The sequence below is a fragment of the Chelon labrosus genome (assembly GCF_963514085.1).
Source record: "Chelon labrosus genome assembly, chromosome: 19".
NCBI lineage: Eukaryota > Metazoa > Chordata > Actinopteri > Mugiliformes > Mugilidae > Chelon > Chelon labrosus.
In genome coordinates, this window is record NC_140352.1 from 12,855,091 (window position 1) to 12,873,365 (window position 18,275).

Sequence of the window (18,275 nt, forward strand, 5' to 3'; positions counted from 1 at the left end):
AAAAGCATTGCAAATATTTCTGAAGACCACTGCTCCGCCGGTTTCCGAGACATATTTCAGCGATGACGAGGCCACCTCTAAGCTGTAAAACACTCAGAGGAAAACCATCATGTTTTGGCTTCACTGCCATGAATGCCCTCTGCTACCATAAAAGGAAAACTGGGCCTCATATCATGGGTTTTCATTCCATGAGGCATGAATGAAAAGTAGCTTGCTCTGAAAAAATAAATAAAATGACCAGATTCACTCTCAGATGCACTACCAGGACTAAAAAAGTACATCGTGTAGTTAGGGTCTGTATGAGGCCTCCTGTTTGAAAACGCCTGGGTGCTGATATCCACAGATGTGATGATAGTGCGCCACCTAGTGTACAAATGACGCTAATGCTGGGAACAAGGAAGATAACAGTACTCCACTCTGATGAACTGAGACTAAAATGTTTCGCTTCCAGTAAAATAGATTGATATTGAGTCACAGATATAATAATTTGACAACCATTCCATGTCTATATGCAATCCATATAAGACCACAGAAAACAAATAAATAGCTGAAAGAGTTAACACAACCCTGTTTGTACCGTTTGCACTGTTTTGTTTTGTCTGCAATAAGCTTGCGCATTTTATGCTCAGCCCCTTGTATTGCTCTTAGGCCTATGTCTTCATGTAGCTCCGTGGTCCTGGAGAAACGTCCTCTCGTCTCACTATGTGCTGCACCTGCTATATATGGTTGAAATGGCATTAATAACGTCTGTGACCTTTGACCTTTGTTTGTGCATTCTCATATATCTCAACAGTGGTGCAAAAACACTTTAAATATATATGATGATATCGATATAGTAATGAGAAAACAACAATGTAATCTTTATTTCCTTTTTTTAAGGTCAATCTTACATTTAAGCATTAAATTGGGCTTCGACCGTGAAGCTGACACTCCAGAGCACTTAGAGCGGTGATGAATTAGCATATTTTCATATATCAATAAAAAAAAAAAGTTTAAAAAAATGTTAAACAACTTGACTGACTTCCTGACAAATAGACATGCATTATGTAAACTGTGCAAGCAGTGAGCCTCCGAATATAATAGTCGTAGAGGCAGCGTTGGCCCAAGATATACCATGGTTCTGGGTGACATAGACTACCGCCCCTCGGCTGAGGTACGTCATGTAGGTAGACAAGCTTCCGACAGTGGAGTTACGGGTGATGTGTGTGTGGGAGACAGCCACCCAGTAGCCGTTGACCACGAGCCACAGGTCAGTCCTAAGGCCCTTATCGGCTGTCTGAGTGGAGAAGAAGAACTGGTAGATTCCTCTGACGGGAGCCCTGAACACACCGGTCCTTCTGTTGTAACCCTGGCCCATATTCACCAGAACGTTGTTGTACATGATCCTGTTCATTTTGCCCGTGATTTGGCCGGGGTAAGACGCAAAGAAGTGGATCTTTCTCAAAGGCCCTGCAATACAGAGAGATATCATTATTGAAGGTGTGAGCTGTAATGTTGGAGGTCTCATCGTAGAGGGTAGAGTACTACAGTACACAGCTTGTAGCAGGAGTCATCGCAGTATAACATATTTTGTAGACTGAATATTTACCAGACAGGAAATGTTCACTATAGAGATGTTTTGTTGAAATGTAATTTATGGGCTATCATTTGAATCACTTAAAAAACTAATTTTCACACTTGTTCCAGATGCTTCCACCTAGTCCATCAGTTGAGGATGTAACTGAATATATTGCAGAATGAGTCACAATGCATTTGACGAGGACAGGCTGTCAGCTGTCAGGGGGAGAAAAGAAAAGACTACCCAGCAAAAAGACCAACCGACTTACTTTTCTTTCTCTTACATCTCCAGTTAATCTTATCCCTGCTCTCACAGTGCTCGTTTCTTCTGCATGTCCCACAAACAATCGTGTTGATATCTGAAAACAGACATACAGCAAAAAGGATCAGGTTTAAACTCAGCAGGAATTGCACTTTTACACAATGTATGCATTTAAAGCTGCTAAGGTTGGCTCAACAGATGGCGGCTTAACAGATCACAGATCTCTGAAAGTCTTTGGAAACGCAACTGCGAACGTTTTTACCAAATCTAGCTGCCGTTGTGTTCAGGGTAAAGACATCCTGAGCTCTCTTCTGCAGCTTCGAAGACAGAAATCACAGCTTTGCCTACCTGCACAGTAAGCCATGTAGCATGTTGATGGCACAGTGAACTCGTAGACATAGTAGTTGCCCCGACACTTCTTAACCTTGATCGGAGTGGAAGGAAAAGCGCAGCACTTCTCCTTCCAGTGGCCGCAGACGTTGCGGGTGACAATGCCTTCCCTCCTCTTTGGGTGAGTCCCAGCCAGCCACAGCGGGGCGTGAGTGCCACATTTGTTCACGGGGACACACCTCTCGGGCATCTGCAGACTCCTACCCCTGTAGTAGAGGCGGTACCAGCCTATAACATAAGATGAAATAATCATCAGTGTTAAAATTGCAGACTTGAAGACATGTGTGCAGAAAACCTGGTCACCTTTCCATTTGACGTTCCGGTCACACATCTTAGTCTTGGTGGTGGTGTTGGTGGCACGCCAGGCTTGGTCCAGGACTGTGTAGTGGTAGCAGGGGTCACGGTCACGCTGCGTCCTAGAGTCCTCCTCTGAGAAATTGAAGCTGTCTTCCTCTTCCTCATCATCATGATTTGTGTCGTAAGTGAGCATGTGCGTTCCTGCTTGACAACAGAGGAGAGAGTTTCCAGCAGACTGCAGCGCATGCAAATCGTTTAATTCAATGGAGAAGAATAGTTATTATCATATAAACTGACCGATGTTCTCTTGCGCTCTTTTCCAATGGTTTTTGAGATGCATCTGTGTGTGAAAAAAAAAAAAAGTAGCATTAAATAGTTGTTGCTCAGTGTGGAAACACATTATACAGAGGACATTACATAAAAAGCTACCTGAGTCAGAGCGTTCTGCCGCTGCTGGAGTGTTGTTTGTTCACACTTCAGACTCTCCATCTCCTGCAGAAATTTTAGACGGATCGACATGTCGGAGCCGCGTTTGAAAAAGTCACGCAGATTCATAACGCATCAGGAGTAACATAATAATGACTGAAACACACGTTCCTGTATCTAAGGCACACAGAGGAAGAGCAGAATTTGACTACAGAAGCTTAATCTGAATGAAAAGGGATTCCTGCACGGTAGAAATATAAATAAAATTGAATTGAATTAAAGGATATGCAAAGAAGATTTGAAAATGCTTGAAGGAATGGTTGAAATAAGAATTTCTGAGACATTTGCGAAGCTTCTTAATTGGTTTGGATGACTTAATACATCCCCAATGTAAGTAAGATATAATGACTCAAATTAAAAAAATCATGTGAATAAGTGTTTTTCTTATTAACTATATCTCTGTTGATTATTTTCTTACTTATCAGTGAAGATCAGGCTTTCCTAAAACTCAAAAATGCAGATTTTCTGGTCACACAGGATGAAGGAAAGCAGGAATTCTTAAAATATGAGATGCTGAATGTATTTTAAATATACCTGAAATTATTCATTCATTCATTCATTCATCTTCTGCACCCGCTTATTCCTGTTAAGGGTCGCGGGGGTCTGCTGGAGCCTATCCCAGCTGTCATCGGGCGAGAGGCAGGGTACACCCTGGACAGGTCGCCAGTCTTTTGCAGGGCTAACATAGAGAGACAGACAACCATTCACACTCACACGCACACCTACGGCCAATTTAGAATCACCAGTTAACCTAACCAGCATGTCTTTAGATGGTGGGAGGAAGCTGGAGTAAATTATTCAGTTTTTTGCTAATAAATCATCCAATCAACTAACTGTGATCCAGATTATTACCCTAAAGATAGCCGCCAGCTGCACGTCCAAAGGCTGATTTTCCATTGGCCAAGGCTCCAGTTCAGTCTGCAAAATGAAGAAAGTGGAACAAAGTGTCAAACCAAACTTGAGCGTGTCACGCCAACTCTGCAAGTAATTGATTTTAATATAATCCACTGCTCTATTCTCTTTACAAGTTCGGCGTGACAAAAGCTCAGCACAGTTCTGTCTGAGCGGGGCAACATCTGGGGGAGACGGGAAGAAAGTTTTGTTGCATAATGCACGACTTTCATGTTCCATCTGCCTCCCAGCTCAGCGACATCGGCGAACAAAGCTCACACTCACAGAATTCGTGCTCCCCGAGCAGCCAAATGCACAAGATGACAATGCTGCGAACAGGGCCACGGCTAAGACAACCATCTGGGGAGGACAACAGTTGCACAATGGTTATGCAAAAGATGACATTTATATGGTTTCTCATTCGCTCGATACATAATCAAATGGTACCACTGTATTAATGCGACTTTATTAGGATATTTATTAGAATTGTGTCCAGATGCATGAAGGTTTTCATAGTTTTAATCAGTTATTTGCAGGATTAATTCAGATAAATGTCTTGACTGTTAGAGAAAGAAAGAAATATGGAGTAGATTTATGTTAGAGTTATGTTTGCATAGGACATAATCTAATGGATAATCAATTCATTTGCATGGCATAAATTTATGTAGATCTAATTCAGTGGTTAACACTGAATATAATACTAAAAAATGTAAATGCACCTTGAACTATGCAATCAACAGCCTGCTGTTCTGACCAGAGTGTGCTAGGAACAGTTCACGAGAGGAGGCCATGTATGTGCTGCAAAAATAACAAAGAAGAAAACTCATTAACGGGGTTTGCAAAAACAGATTTGAGAACAGGATGTCTGGGAGTGTAAAGTTACTCTTACCTCTTCATTTCAGCATGACGAGAAACTCAGGCACGGTCTGAGCACGACCTTATATCCTCATCAGCGCCAAATGCGTCACGATTCAGTTTAACAGCCTTTCCTCCGCTCGGCTGAGGTGTTAGCTCTCGCACACTGGTTGCAAACGTAGGCATGAAATGTGCATTGTGTTGGCATTTCTTTTCTTTTTTTTCCTGTTTGTACGGTCAGCAGAGAGTGTGGTTGTTGTTTTTTTTTCATTACTCCACATACTGTGGTAAACAGATAAAAGTGTGAAAACGGTCAAACCGATGTTCATGCAAAGGATGGAGGAAAACGCTGTTGAATACCAGTCATTTTTACGCGGGAATCTGAAATGGCTCAAACTTATCACACTCTGAAAAGGGCCGATCCCAAACTGAACAGATCAGTTGCCCAGCAGGAAACAGTACATTTCTTAAAGGTCAAAGCTGAGCCGATATGTGAAATGCGCTGTTTCCGGTGGGGCCGTACGGTGTTGTAGTGTTTAGCACTGTCTCCTCACAGCAAGAACGCTTCTGGGTTTGAGTCCACAGGTCCACTGGAGCCTTTCTGCACCTGTTCGCATGTTCTCCCTGTGCCTGCATGGGTTTTCAATCCAAATCCATGCTTATTTGGTCAATAGCTGATTCTAAACGGGCTTCAGGCGTGAATTTGTCTTTCTGTGAGCCTTGTGAAGGACTGGCAACCTGTCCAGGGTATGTATCCTTCCTCCTGTCTGCTGGGATAGGTTCCAGCCGCCAGCTACCCTCTTAGGTAATAATAATAATAATAATAATAGCTTGGACTTATATAGCGCCTTTCATAGTACCCAAGGTCGCTTAACAATGGGGGGGGGGGGGTTAGGGGTCAAAGGACTTTGTGAAAAGAAATGTTTTGAGGTGCTTTTTGAACATGGGCAGGGACGGGGCAGAGCGAACATGGAGTGGTAGAGTGTTCCAGAGTGTGGGAGCATTGACAGAGAAAGCTCTGTCCCCAAAAGTCCGCAACCTGGTCCGGGGGATGGCCAGCAGGTCCTTGTCAGAGGACCGCAGGGAGCGTGACTGAGTGTAGGGGTGGAGGAGATCAGTGAGGTATTGTGGTGAGAGTCCATGGAGAGATTTGTAGGTGAGCAGGAGGATCTTGTAGGCAATGCGTGACTTGACTGGCAACCAATGAAGCTGTTGAAGAATGGGAGTGATATGCTGCCATGGCTTTGTGTGGGTTAGAACCCTGGCAGCTGAGTTCTGAACAAACTGGAGTCTGCTAAGGGCCTTGGTGGGCAGTCCAGACAGGACACCATTGCAGTAGTCCAGGCGGACGGTGATGAAGGCATGGATGAGTGTCTCAGTTACTGAATGTGTGAGTGAGGGCCGGAGTCGTGAGATGCTTCTGAGGTGGTAGAAGGCAGACTTGGTGACACTGTTAATGTGAGACCTGAAGGAGAGAGTGGAGTCCAGGATAACACCCAGGTTGCGCACCTCAGTAGATGGGGAGATGGAGCAGCCATCCACGACCAGGGCCAGGTCTCCAATTTTCCTGAGCAGTGGTGCAGGGGCCACCACCATGAGCTCTGTCTTGTTACTGTTAAGTTTGAGTAGGTTTGTGGTCATCCATGATTTGAGTTCCTGCAGGCAGTTGACAAGTTGTGTGGGTGGGAGATGGGAGGAGGGGTTGGTACTGATGTAAAGCTGAGTGTCATCGGCGTAGCAGTGGAAGTTGAGTCCATGTTTACGGATAATATGACCCAGGGGTAGCATGGGTAATGGACATTTTGCTGTTAATTAAATGGGAGGAAAGTGATGGAGCTGGCATTACACTGACAAGAAAATGTGCTTATACTGAACATCAGCTTCTTTTAACGAGTTTCTCTGTGAATTTTTGGATGAGATTGTGCGACAAGGACAAAAGCAATGAGTACTTTGTTTTACCAAAGTGATTTACTTCCTCTCAACTGGCTCGAAACTTATCACACACTTGCACCGATCAGCCACAACATTAAAACCACTGACAGGAGAAGTTAATAACATTGACCATCTTGTGACAATTCAGTGTTCTGCTGGGAAACTTTTGAACCAGGCATTTGTGTGGATGTTACTTAGATGCGTACCACCCACCTAGACCAGACCGGGCACCCCCACCCCATAGCAATTACACTCCTTGATGACAGCAGCCATCCCCAGCAGGATGCAGCCTGACACAGGCACACACACAAAAAACAGCACAAGGTGTTGAGATCTTGTTCACTAGATCTCAAACTGATCAAGTATCTGTGGGGTGATCCACAGAGGCCCCTCCCCTCAACCCACAGGACCCAAAGGCCCCTCACTAACAATGTCCGGTTGCCAGACACCACAGGACACCCTCAGAAGGCCCATGTCCATTCTCTGATGAGTCACAGCTTTTTTTGGAGGCACAAGGGAGACCTACACAATATTATGATCGTATGGTCATAATTTTATGGCTGATCAGTGTATAGTGAAGTCTGCACAAGTGGGTGTTTCTATCAAACAGACCACTAGAGGGTAACACCAGCAGCCAGACTTAAGCACCATTACCCCATCATTGTAAAGATGAAACTTAACTTAAAAAAGAGACTGTTCTTGTGTTTCAGGAAGGATTTGACGACAGGAAAAATGGAGAAAAGGCAGACATGTGAAGCACTTGAAGACACTCACGAAAAACATTTGTGAGGACAAAGTACCGTACTTTTGCTGAAAGTGAAACTTTTCCAGAATCTGAAACCTTCAGAGGAGGAAAAAGCATTTGCACAGTTCATACAGGCAGGGACCGGATCATCTGCTCGAGGCCGGCCGGATAGAGACAGAAAAAAAAAAGAGAAGGGGGGAGATGAGCGAAATTCACGCATCTGGATATGGAACACATGCATCATATAAACGTGTCACAAACAAAGAGTGCATGAAATCACAAGCAGCTCTTCCTGAAAATATTTGGCATGGTAGTATGCTCTCTGCTGGCAGCTACTATATTAACAGCCCTCTTTCACACACAGAGATGAGGGTAGCAGGTCAGTATGTCACAGGTCAGTCCCAGTTTGGCACTCAAAGTATTTATCCTCTTACGTCAGGATAGATATAAACAAACACCCTTCCTTTTAGCTATTTCAGCTGTGCCATTACTTTCATCTCTATCAGTGTTCGGTTTATTCATCACTGTGAGACGTCCCATTTGAACAATGTCCCATTATTTTTGGCAAATAACCCCCAACCAATCATCAGTTTATCAGTTTTGAAATGTTTCTTACTTTCAGTGCCTGTGTCAGTATGTGGTTAAACACTTTTTTGTTGAGATATTGAACAACTGCTCCTCGTTCAGAGTCCGACTCAGACATTGCACTCTTTGTGTACATTGTGCCTTCGACAACTTTGAGAATCCCTGCACACACCAACATGCGAATGCTGAACATCGTGTACTTTTGCCGTTGCTCCTGTTGCTATGGAGCGTTTATCAGCCTTTTGTTTGCATGAGATAAGAAGAAGGGCACGTCTACATTCTTTCCACTCTCCTGTGTGTAGCTGCAGTGGCCTGGAGGTAACCACCCCGAGTTTATGGCCTTATTTAGACCAGCTGCTGTCCGTCCCAAAGAGGGACAGTAAAGCAGCCCTCTTTGGACATTGGTCATTCATCAACAGGAACACACGCAAATATCATAACAAATCATACTCAGAAGCAGCCACGTTTCAGGCACTGATCCATGATTAGAAGCCCTAATTTATACATTGAATTCAGAACACTACATACACAAATCAAAACCACGTGCCTAATATTGTTTAGTTCTCCCTTTTGCCTCCCACAAAGTTCAGGCGCATCCGGATATGGACGCAGGCCTTCTGATGGTGTCCTGTTGCGTCTGGCACCACGACGTTGGCAGCGGAGTCTTCAGGACCTGTGGGTTGTTGGCTTGTTCCAGGGCATCCCACAGATGCTTGATCAGTTTGGGGTATGGGAAGTTTGGAAGCCAAGACAACAGCTTAGACTATTTTTCATGTTTTTCTTGTGGCGTGGAAGGCCACATTTTCCTGCCAGGGGTGCCTGGTCTGGTCTAGGTGGGTGGTACATGTCTAAGTAACATCCACATGAATGAATGCCAGGTCCAAAAGTTTCCCACAAGATGGTCAATGTTATTTACTTCTCCTGTCAGTGGTCATAATGTTGTGGCTGATCGGTGTATGTGCCACCAAAAGCCAACAGAGGTTGCCTATTATTAGCACTCCATCTGGACTTTCACCCCTTAGCCGCACGAGTCTCACATTCCCCAGATATCGGACAGCCACTCAATCACACCTCGTCTGTTTACCCCACACGAACTCTGCCTTATTGGGCCGTGGGCCAGGAACTTAGAAAGCAACAGTGGCACAATGTTCGCTGGTAGACGTTCACTAATGGAGTGGAAACCTACAGGCATAAATCTTTGGCCCACACGCATTAAGATTTTCTTTTTTTATTATGGCCCGAGGGTCTCGTGGCTGCAGGGTACAGTTGCTGAACTTGATCTCATCTCCAGCTTTAGAAGGGATCCAGTGACACCGAGCTGCAAAATCTGCGTTCACTTCCTTCCCCTTTTCATCCCACACAGCTACAATCAAAGGCACCGCAGGGATAATCCTCCGACTGATATAATAAGTCGCCTCTACACGCCTAATTAAACTGTTATTCCCAAGCAGACGGCATAAAAGAACACAAGAGGAACATTTTGCACTCTGTTCTTTCTTTTATTGTCTGCATCGCATTTACAGTATTTACAATCATTTCAGTCGCAAAATGTGCAGCTATAAAAATAAGCTTTTACATACTGTGTGAGTCACATAAATTCAATACAAAAGAAAAGCATTTTCTTTTTTTCAAACACACGTGGACCCAGGGCTTTCCGTCTTAATATGGCACAGATTAATAATAGATCTGAGACTGGCCTCGCCTTAATGGATCACAAACTCAAACATGACACCTGCTGGGGTTTAATAACACTTGGCTCAATAGGACATGTCGAAAAGTATTAAACCTCCAACCAGGGCTGGCTCATGTGGCTGCCTGGAATCAGAGACAACTTCTGCTCTATGGAGCCACGGATACTATGGTGTATCACTACGTTTCTCTTTAATAAATGCTAATTGATGCACAGACAAGAGCTGATTACATCCAGCCTGTTCCAGTAAACTGATGTTAAGATACCAGTAAGTGTGAACACTGTGATTATATATATATATTTTTTCCAAGGCTGAAATATCTAAAGCATGAACAAATATCCATGCAGACAGCACAAAAGCACTTTTAACATTTGTTCAAATCTACCAACAGCGTTACAGTACAGTAAAGTTGTTATACGATGTGCAACACAAAGTATTAGTTTAAATAATTCAAGTATTTTAATAAAATAATCCTTTGGGTGAGATTGCTATTGTAAGGCTGGGATGAACAACAGGTTCCTTCCTGCTAGCAGACTACCTCTGCATGTCCTCAAAAAACTGCTGTGTAATGTTAAACTTTCTCCTGTATCCGATGACATGCCGGGGTGCTCCCTCTGAGCCGAGCGTCACCTCACACTCTCACACTCTCCTTCGCCAAAGTCTCTGACAAATCCCCTGTTAGTAGCTGTTTTCTATTTTTCTCATGAAAAGCCCAAAAGGATGACGGACTGAAAACATCAACATGCTACAACTGCTAAAAAGAGGAAATTAAAAGAGGACACTTTGCACTAGTCTGGAGTCTCTGAGTAGAAAACGGTCCGGTGCACGTCTGCCTTTGCAGATGGCGACATGGGAATATGAAGACATACTCTGGAGGATTCAGGGTTTGTGGGCCGGAGTGACATTTTCACTTGGCCATCTTATAGCTGCTCAGATCCAGGGGCTCCTTGCTGGGTACACACCAGTCGTCAGCCTCTAGGCTCACCTTGTAGTTCTTCAGAGCGGTTTTGTTGTACACCGGCAGCCTTTCGATGGAGTCTGTGGACAGCGCCTGGTGAAACAAGACCACAAGATGAGGCTCTGCAAGTCTGAACATTTATGTTGTTTAATGCAGGCATGTCACAAGACAGTTTACTCTCATTTCTTATTAGTTTTTAAACTCTAAAGGCTCATTCAAGGTACTGCGGGACATAGACGCCGTAACCTACGCACGTAGCCTACAAGTCATTTAAACTTGTGTGCTTGTCAGTCTGGCTCACTCTGTAACAACGCCACCCAAAAGCTAGTCGGCGCTGTGTCTTTCTTGCCAGTCGGGTTAATTTTTGTTTCCACTTCCTGCTTCACTTTCAACAATGGCGAATGAAACTTTTGCCGGAATTTCGCCGAAGACGAGTCATACAAATGTTTGTATCTCCGAACCTCCTCAGTTAACCTTTCCTCTGTGTGTTCCATCTTTATCAATCCAAAACAATCAATTAAAAAATTGCAGAGATGGAGAAGCAGCCGGAAATACTAAAGCGGAAAAACACTCTACTACCAAGCGGACCAATCACAGCTCTTGCGGTCTGCGTCGCAGCGGTGCGTAGTTACATTTCTGGGGAGGTGCACGCCACCATGCCAGGCTCACCTTCAAGTAGATGACAGCGTCCGTGCCGTAGCCCTCCATGGAGTAGAGCTGCAGGTCGCCCTGGAAGTACTTGGCATAGAGTCGAGAGATGGGCAGACCGTATCCGAAGCCAGCCTGCGCAGAGAGAAAAGGGAAATCAAGGCTTTAGCAAGGCTTTGTTCTCTGTCACACTGCAAGGAGCAGCAGCAGCAGCAACAACAGCTCTCTTCTGTGGTACAAAGAGTTTGCTTTGTGTATTGTAGGTCAGTCACTTTTTTTTAAAGAAACAAAGAGGACGCCAGCGTTTCAATCTCTAAATAGCTTCAAGAGACGAAACAAAAGGCTAAATGAGCATTTTGATGCTCGGAGGCTGTAGACACAATGCAAGCAGAACAGCATATGGTGTAATTAACAGCATCTTTACGCCTGCTGAGAAAACCTATATCTGTTCTTCAGTGTATGTAGGAGTTAATAAATGAAAACCCGCCAACGCGTCGTCTATATCTTACCAATGGAGGCCGTGAGTGCTCTCCTATCTGGGGAGCAGGAGCTGTGGAGTACATGTAACTGAAGAGGTTCTCAATCTTGCGAAACGGGACGCCGCCGCCCTTGTCGCTCACCTACGGGCAGAAATACAGGGGTGGTGTTAGAGACAGGGGACGGTGTGGGGTGCTTGAAGAGTGCTGAGCCTTCAGACAAGGGCCTGCCTGTCCCGTCCTAACGCTTGGCCCCAAGTTGAGGTTGGAAGCTTGTTTAGTCAACACACTGTTATGTTATAACTGTGTCGTGAAGGAACACTACAACCTGTACTTCTAAAACAGTGCTGCTAATAGTGGATGCACATCAGAGAAAACTTACAATAAGACTGGTCTAGCACCAAAAATTGACAGTTTGTCCTTTAGTCAGTGAGAAAAGCAAAAAGTAGCACAAAAAATGTCTGTTCATATAAAACTGCGCAGCTTTGAGTCTTAAATTTCAGGCCCAGAACAATAAGGTGTGGTTTATTATTGTCTGCAAGCAGCTGTGTAAGTGAAAAAAAATGAAGACTCTGTGTTGACACATGGGCATTGGGACAAGATTTACAGGCTTTATTAATATGAAAGCACACAGCCCATGTAGCTAATCTTATCAGAGCTTAGTAGCTCCGCTTGCCAGCAGGTACTGCGCTTAATTGAGGTTGAAGTCCTTGCGTAACAGGTTTAGAGGGAGATTTGTGTGGAGACAACAACAAAGACGCCACTAAGCCTAGCTTAAAAATGAAAAACATACTCATGTACGAACTTGGGCAATGACAACAATTTAAAAGATTAACTTTTTCAAATTTAATCCACCTGCTATATGTATACAGTATTAGAAGATTAGGTGAGGTAACAGCTTGCAAAAACACAGACTGAACGAGAACGAGTTTCTCCCGTTTGCCTAAGAGTAAAGAGAGTCAAACACAGAAAAAGATTTGAAATCACAGTTTTTGTATTTGTTAAAATAGCACAGAGTTTGCGACTCACCTTGATTGACATGTCCTCGCCCCCAAGAGACACCAGGACTTGAATGGGTGGGAGGTTGTTGCTGCTCTCGTGAGTCTCAATAGTAGCTCTCATCGCGTTCTAAATAAAGGAAAGGATAATTTCATAGAACTAAAGCTCTACAAGGCTCCTCTCTAAATCAAAACAGGGGTTTCTCTAATGTAATTGGCTACTTTGAAACGCTCACTCACTGTTTTTAGACTTGTCCCAAACTAAAAATATTCTAAGAGAGGTGAGACAGATTTGCGTCCTTCCCCTTCACCCTACCCAGTGACCGCATTGATGACGCAAATCAGACAAAGCTCTTTAACATCCAGATTTAATTTGCGAGGAAGACAAGAAAAGGCCCTGGAATTTCTAGTTGGAGGATATTAACGGTGCATGGTCGACTCATGTTTTAACGGTTCTCAGTGCTGCAACGACTCGTCAACGTTATTAATAAACACGCTGATTTGCGTGAAACATGTCGATGGATTGCAATATTTAAGTTCTACCCCAGCTTTCTTGGCTACCACTGTCAGATAAGCCTGAACTCAAGTTTAAAGTGTAGAAATTGTTTTTTCTCACAGAAAACCAGTGAGAACCAGTAAGACAGCCTACCACAGCAGCACAACTGCTATGCGCAAACATCAAAACAGAGAAGATCCGCCAGCTTTTTGACCTTAAAATGAAACAGAGGCGTCAGTATTCGGACTATTGTGAGTGAGTTTTGTGAGACCCTGGGATTCATCTGTGTCTCTTCAACTGCACAAGACAAGAACCCAACAAAGGCAAAGCCAATGGCTAGCGCGAGGCAGCGCTTATTTCCTGCAGTTTGTCTCTATAGAGACAGACAGATAGATAGATAATCCTGTGGTAAATTCTGTAGCGTTAGGCTGTGAGTCTAAGCAACTTTTAACAGTAAATAATACAGATGCATTTCAATTCAAATCAGCACATCATTGAAGTTAAGTATTACTCAACACTGGACCGTGTGAGTGTGGTCCTAGTTAAAATATGTCATTATGTTTATAAAAGTTTAAGAAAGGAAGTTGTGTTTATTATTTATTGTTTAACCAAGGGATTAATGAACTACTCACGAAATAATCAGCAGATTAATCAATCAATTAATTAATAACCGTCTGTTGCAGCACTAATTGTTTCCATAATCTATGCTATACTAATGAGGTTAATTGTTGAGGTTATGCTGCTGATTGATGTGTTTTGTTGGGAATGGACTGGTAGTCATCCTCTATGAGCGGTAAAAGGCTTTGCAGAAAAGGAAAATAAAGATTTCATTTACAAGCGAGGACTAGAGGCGGCGTCTCCTACCTTGAACAGCTCGAACAGCATGTGATAAAGGTGAGAGGGCACGTACACGATGCTTATGGGATGATTCGTCTTCTTGTCTGCGCGTGGGGGAGAAAAACAAACAGCGTTTCTTAATCCCATCCACTTCATTTACAATTATCCTCGCCACTCATGGGTGATTTCCATTAGCGGCAATTATTCTGCTCTGCTCCGCTCCGCTCCCAACACGTTTGCGAGGATAGAGTGGAGAAGATCTGTGTGTCAATATTGTCGGACGCAGTCGGCCGAGCTCGGTTCAGCCATTACTTCAGCCTGTGTGCTATAATTAGAGGCCTCTCGGATCCATCTGGCCGAACGTTCACGTACATACAAACACTAGAAGTATATGTACAGAGAGGAGGCTTGGCTCCATTTGTTCTTTACTGTAATCTCCTCAATGCATTACACCGTCACTGGAAGTCTGACGGGTCAGTAGTATGAGTCTTTTAATAAGGGAGGATTAAATAGGATTATTAATCTTACTGTGTCTCTCTTGCAGTATCAGATCAGGGGAGCAGAGGTAGTACTGGTCACACAGCATCTTGGCACTGTGGAAGGCATCTGACAAAACAACGTCACAAATTATGATTACAATAACAAACTCGTGTATCTATATGGAGCATAATGCTGAATTAAAACATGAGAAAATGCTTCTAAAATAGCCCCGAGACCCGACTTCATTTAACTCACTCACCCTGGACTACGTCGCCGACTTCACAGTGAGGGTCAATGCTTCCGATGGTGCTCGGGTGGACAGGGTTGGTCGTGCCATCAAAAATAAGAGCTGAAAGCAGAGTGTGACATCAAATGAGTGTCCCATCAACATACCAAGTTAATCCATAATTAAGGCTACACTGAAGATACGCTTTTTATTATTGTGAAATCATTTTCAACAGGACAAAATAAACCAAACATATTTTCATTTGGTTCATTTACAGATTTAACTCAATGCACAGGACAAACTAAAGTAACACAGGACCGTAGAGGGAATGAAAAGCCTCTGAGGAAAGACAACTGGCACAGGTGCAAAAAACTCTGTCAACGTAAAGATTATATCCCTTCACGCAACACTTTGAAACACTATCAGATCAGCGATATGCACCAACAACCTTTGTTCCGCGTGGCTGATGAAACCTCCACAAGCTCTCGATAACAAACTCTGAGCAGTAACAACATCACGATGGAGCGCCAGATATTTGGATTTGAATGTCACAGAACTTCCACCACAGAAGGGCCAGCTTGGAGCAAGTGGGTAATAATGAACAATATCCGAAAGCGTTAAAGAAAGGCAACTGGACTTGTAGAGTTTTTCTGAAACTCTACTTTTTTCTGAATGTTTGCTCCACGCGGAGTTAACATCAGGTGACGACTTTCAAGGAGTGATAGAAACATGGAGGTAACAAAACAAAGCTGGAATCCATGTGGGGGAGCAAAGCTGAAAACATGGAAACAGTTTGGTCATCGTCTATGATTAAATCCATTCGGTGTTATCAATAAAGTTGGGGACAAACTTCTTCTTCTGTTATATTTCCAGCAGATTTGACTTTCTCATTAAAGTGCTATAGGGAGTGACGTGATGGGGGCACGTAAACACATATATCTGATCAGATCACTTTATTTAGCGTCCAACTTCAAACCAGCACCAGCCCAGATGCAGCAGCCAGTTAGCGTTGAGGCTTGAGCCAATGGATCAACAATTAGTTGACATCTATCGCTACTATTGTAATGTCTACTAAAACGAATTTTGTGATGAACGTTGCAGAGAATATACATAGTTTTGGAAACCTTTTTCTCCTGTTATCATTGTCTCTGAACATCTGTTGTGCCCAGAAATCTGTAACTGATGTGTTTGTGACAAGATATCTCCTTCTGATAAGAAGGAATAAAAATTAAATTTGTGTGAAAAGAAATAATGACAAAAAAAAAGGAACGAATAAAAAGAAAAATCTACGAATTCTGACTCTGCAGACTGAAACTGAGACTGAATATTACTCACTGTGCTGGTTGATGAGCATACGGATGGAGATGCGGCTCATGTAGAAGCGGTCCAGAAAGTACTGGATGTTCTGGTTGGTGACTATGTCCTGGGGAAAGATCTCTTTGTATTCTATGATACCCTGGGCCATGGTCGGCACGACATCGTTGTGCCTGTTCCTGATGGTAACCAAGGCATCGACAAACCTGACAAGGACAGACATGGAGACATCCAGCTGTCAGGGCCTTTTCCAAGTCAAAATCCGTCAATTTCATTTCTAAAAAATCTGATTCGTGTACAACAAATGCAACATAGAAGATGAGAATCGGAAACTTACTCTCCCAGGACTTTGTGATCGTCGGGATTCTTGTCTAGGAATTCAAGGATCTCCATTAAACTCTGGATATACCTGAGAAAATAGGCATACACATTATCATGTGTTATCTGTGTTAACAGTCCGTGTTAAGACATTTTTATGCAGCGCTCTCCTCACAAAGGAAGCAGAAGCAGGCTGCCTTGAAAACAAAGGTCACGTGACACGCGATGAGAAAGTAGGGGAAAGTTCACAGCCGACAGCTAACCCCACACCCACCCGCTGCAGAGCTTGGAGGCAGTACAACTCGGTCAAAGGGTGCTTTTGTAATTCTAATCATGACGTTACTGAGGTAGCAAACTAAGCTGACCCACTGAATGGAAATAAACAAGTCAGTCAACAGCCTGCAATGAGACAGGGGAGGAAATATGACCTGATACTTGGCTCTGGTTTTGGAGTATTGTTGTAAACACCAATTTCAAGTCATGGACATTAGACATAGACAATTTTTCCCCAAGTCTGACTTACCAGCTCTGCACCATTTGCACAGATGGGGTTGTGAGCAGTTTGTCGGGCAAGAGGTTGATCTCCTTCATGATGTTTGAAAGTCTGACGGGCAGCTCCTGCCTCAGAAAGACGAACGATGTCTTCTCGCAGGCGTTAATGGAACCTGAAGCAAAGACGTCAGTGATCAAGGCTGAATACATGCACTGATCAGCGGATCCAGCAAAAATTAATGTTTCAGACATTTTACATGCTCGAACGTTGCAGACTTTCTGCACAGATTTTCTGTGTCTTACACGATAGAAAAACATATTATTCAACTTTATGAGAGAAATTATATGTAAATTTGGGCATTTTTACACTTTTTAAAACCATATTAAACTGTACATTGGCATTATTTCTAGGCATTTGCCAATAAAAACAACATATATGAGTGTTTACTTTTGCACAAATTGTGTCATAGCTGATCTACAGACAATAAAGACTTTTATGTTTTATTATTAGAAATGATTAGCAGGATCAATGCACTTGAATGGATCTTTATTGGGGCCCAAAACAGTGCAGCCTGAGCTTGCCACAGATCTGATGCAACACTCGCCCCTGTAAACATCACAGCACATCCACCACAGAGCAGCTGCTCAGTCTCGCATGCTTCAATTTTTTTTTATTTTTTTTTTGCAAACACACATTATCATGTTGTATTTTGTCACTCGTTTCTGAAGCATTTCTGGTCACATCCAAACAGCTGGACACGTCCAAGTCCACGTAGCCTTAATGCTACATCAACAAACTAGCTTTTCCAAAGGGGAGACCAGCACTCACCGAAATCCAGAAACTGCTTCATGGAGAGCGGCGACGGGGAGAATTTCGAGAAATGGTCGATATGTTTGGGCACGCTGGCCAGAGCGGCATTTTTCATTATAAACCTAACGAACTTCATTATTGCTGCGTGGGGTCCTGTACCACGTCCGAGACCACAACGTCCGACGTTATGTTACCCCAACTGACCGAGCCTCCTTTCATACAGGCCAAGGAAACCAGGGAGGAAAGATCTCCAGCCAATAGGAAGGCAGGATTTTCTTATTTACGTTTCAGACTAACCAATCAGAGAGCGTTGGGGGCGGGCCTTAGAGACGGTTGGAAACGCAATTTGTGGCAACGTGATTAAAATCAATAATAATTCCATAAATTATGTCATAATCATAAACTTTCCCAAAGTAATGACTTAGTATCTGAAATAATGACTTAGAGTTAAATAAATATTAAGTTAAAGTCACATAATAATGACTTAAAATCACAAAATAATGAGAGATACTCTCAAAAATAATCAGTAA

At 43.3% G+C, this 18,275-nt stretch overlaps 2 protein-coding genes across 2 annotated transcripts; both read right to left on the bottom strand.

Annotated features, from left to right (window-relative positions):
* Window positions 1-254: 254 nt before the first annotated feature.
* Window positions 255-4,787, bottom strand: LOC311503916 (uncharacterized protein). The gene is made up of 10 exons (XM_084566826.1): window positions 4,773-4,787; window positions 4,603-4,681; window positions 4,169-4,243; window positions 3,845-3,910; window positions 2,936-2,998; window positions 2,804-2,846; window positions 2,513-2,707; window positions 2,168-2,437; window positions 1,827-1,916; window positions 255-1,449 (listed from the first exon to the last, which is right to left on the bottom strand). Exons 3-10 carry the CDS (start codon window positions 4,241-4,243, stop codon window positions 1,043-1,045), a joined length of 1,209 nt encoding a protein of 402 aa, XP_084422952.1. The 5' UTR covers window positions 4,603-4,681; window positions 4,773-4,787; the 3' UTR covers window positions 255-1,042.
* Window positions 4,788-9,271: 4,484 nt separating this feature from the next.
* On the bottom strand, window positions 9,272-17,939 carry pdk2a (pyruvate dehydrogenase kinase 2a). Its single transcript, XM_084568031.1, has 11 exons — window positions 17,764-17,939; window positions 16,966-17,107; window positions 16,462-16,533; window positions 16,146-16,330; window positions 14,844-14,933; window positions 14,633-14,710; window positions 14,132-14,208; window positions 12,803-12,901; window positions 11,807-11,917; window positions 11,319-11,432; window positions 9,272-10,742 (listed from the first exon to the last, which is right to left on the bottom strand). Exons 1-11 carry the CDS (start codon window positions 17,879-17,881, stop codon window positions 10,599-10,601), a joined length of 1,230 nt encoding a protein of 409 aa, XP_084424157.1. The 5' UTR covers window positions 17,882-17,939; the 3' UTR covers window positions 9,272-10,598.
* Window positions 17,940-18,275: the final 336 nt, after the last annotated feature.

Coding starts and splice junctions, on each gene's coding strand:
- pdk2a (XM_084568031.1), bottom strand. CDS start 17,881: ATGAAGTTCGTTAGGTTTATAATGAAAAATGCCGCTCTGGCCAGCGTG. Junction 17,108..17,763: donor GAAGCAGTTTCTGGATTTCG/GTGAGTGCTGGT, acceptor TCTTTGCTTCAG/GTTCCATTAACGCCTGCGAG. Junction 14,711..14,843: donor AGTCGGCGACGTAGTCCAGG/GTGAGTGAGTTA, acceptor TTGTTTTGTCAG/ATGCCTTCCACAGTGCCAAG.
- LOC311503916 (XM_084566826.1), bottom strand. CDS start 4,243: ATGGTTGTCTTAGCCGTGGCCCTGTTCGCAGCATTGTCATCTTGTGCA. Junction 2,999..3,844: donor AGCTGGCGGCTATCTTTAGG/GTAATAATCTGG, acceptor AAATTTCTGCAG/GAGATGGAGAGTCTGAAGTG. Junction 2,438..2,512: donor CCGGAACGTCAAATGGAAAG/GTGACCAGGTTT, acceptor CTTATGTTATAG/GCTGGTACCGCCTCTACTAC.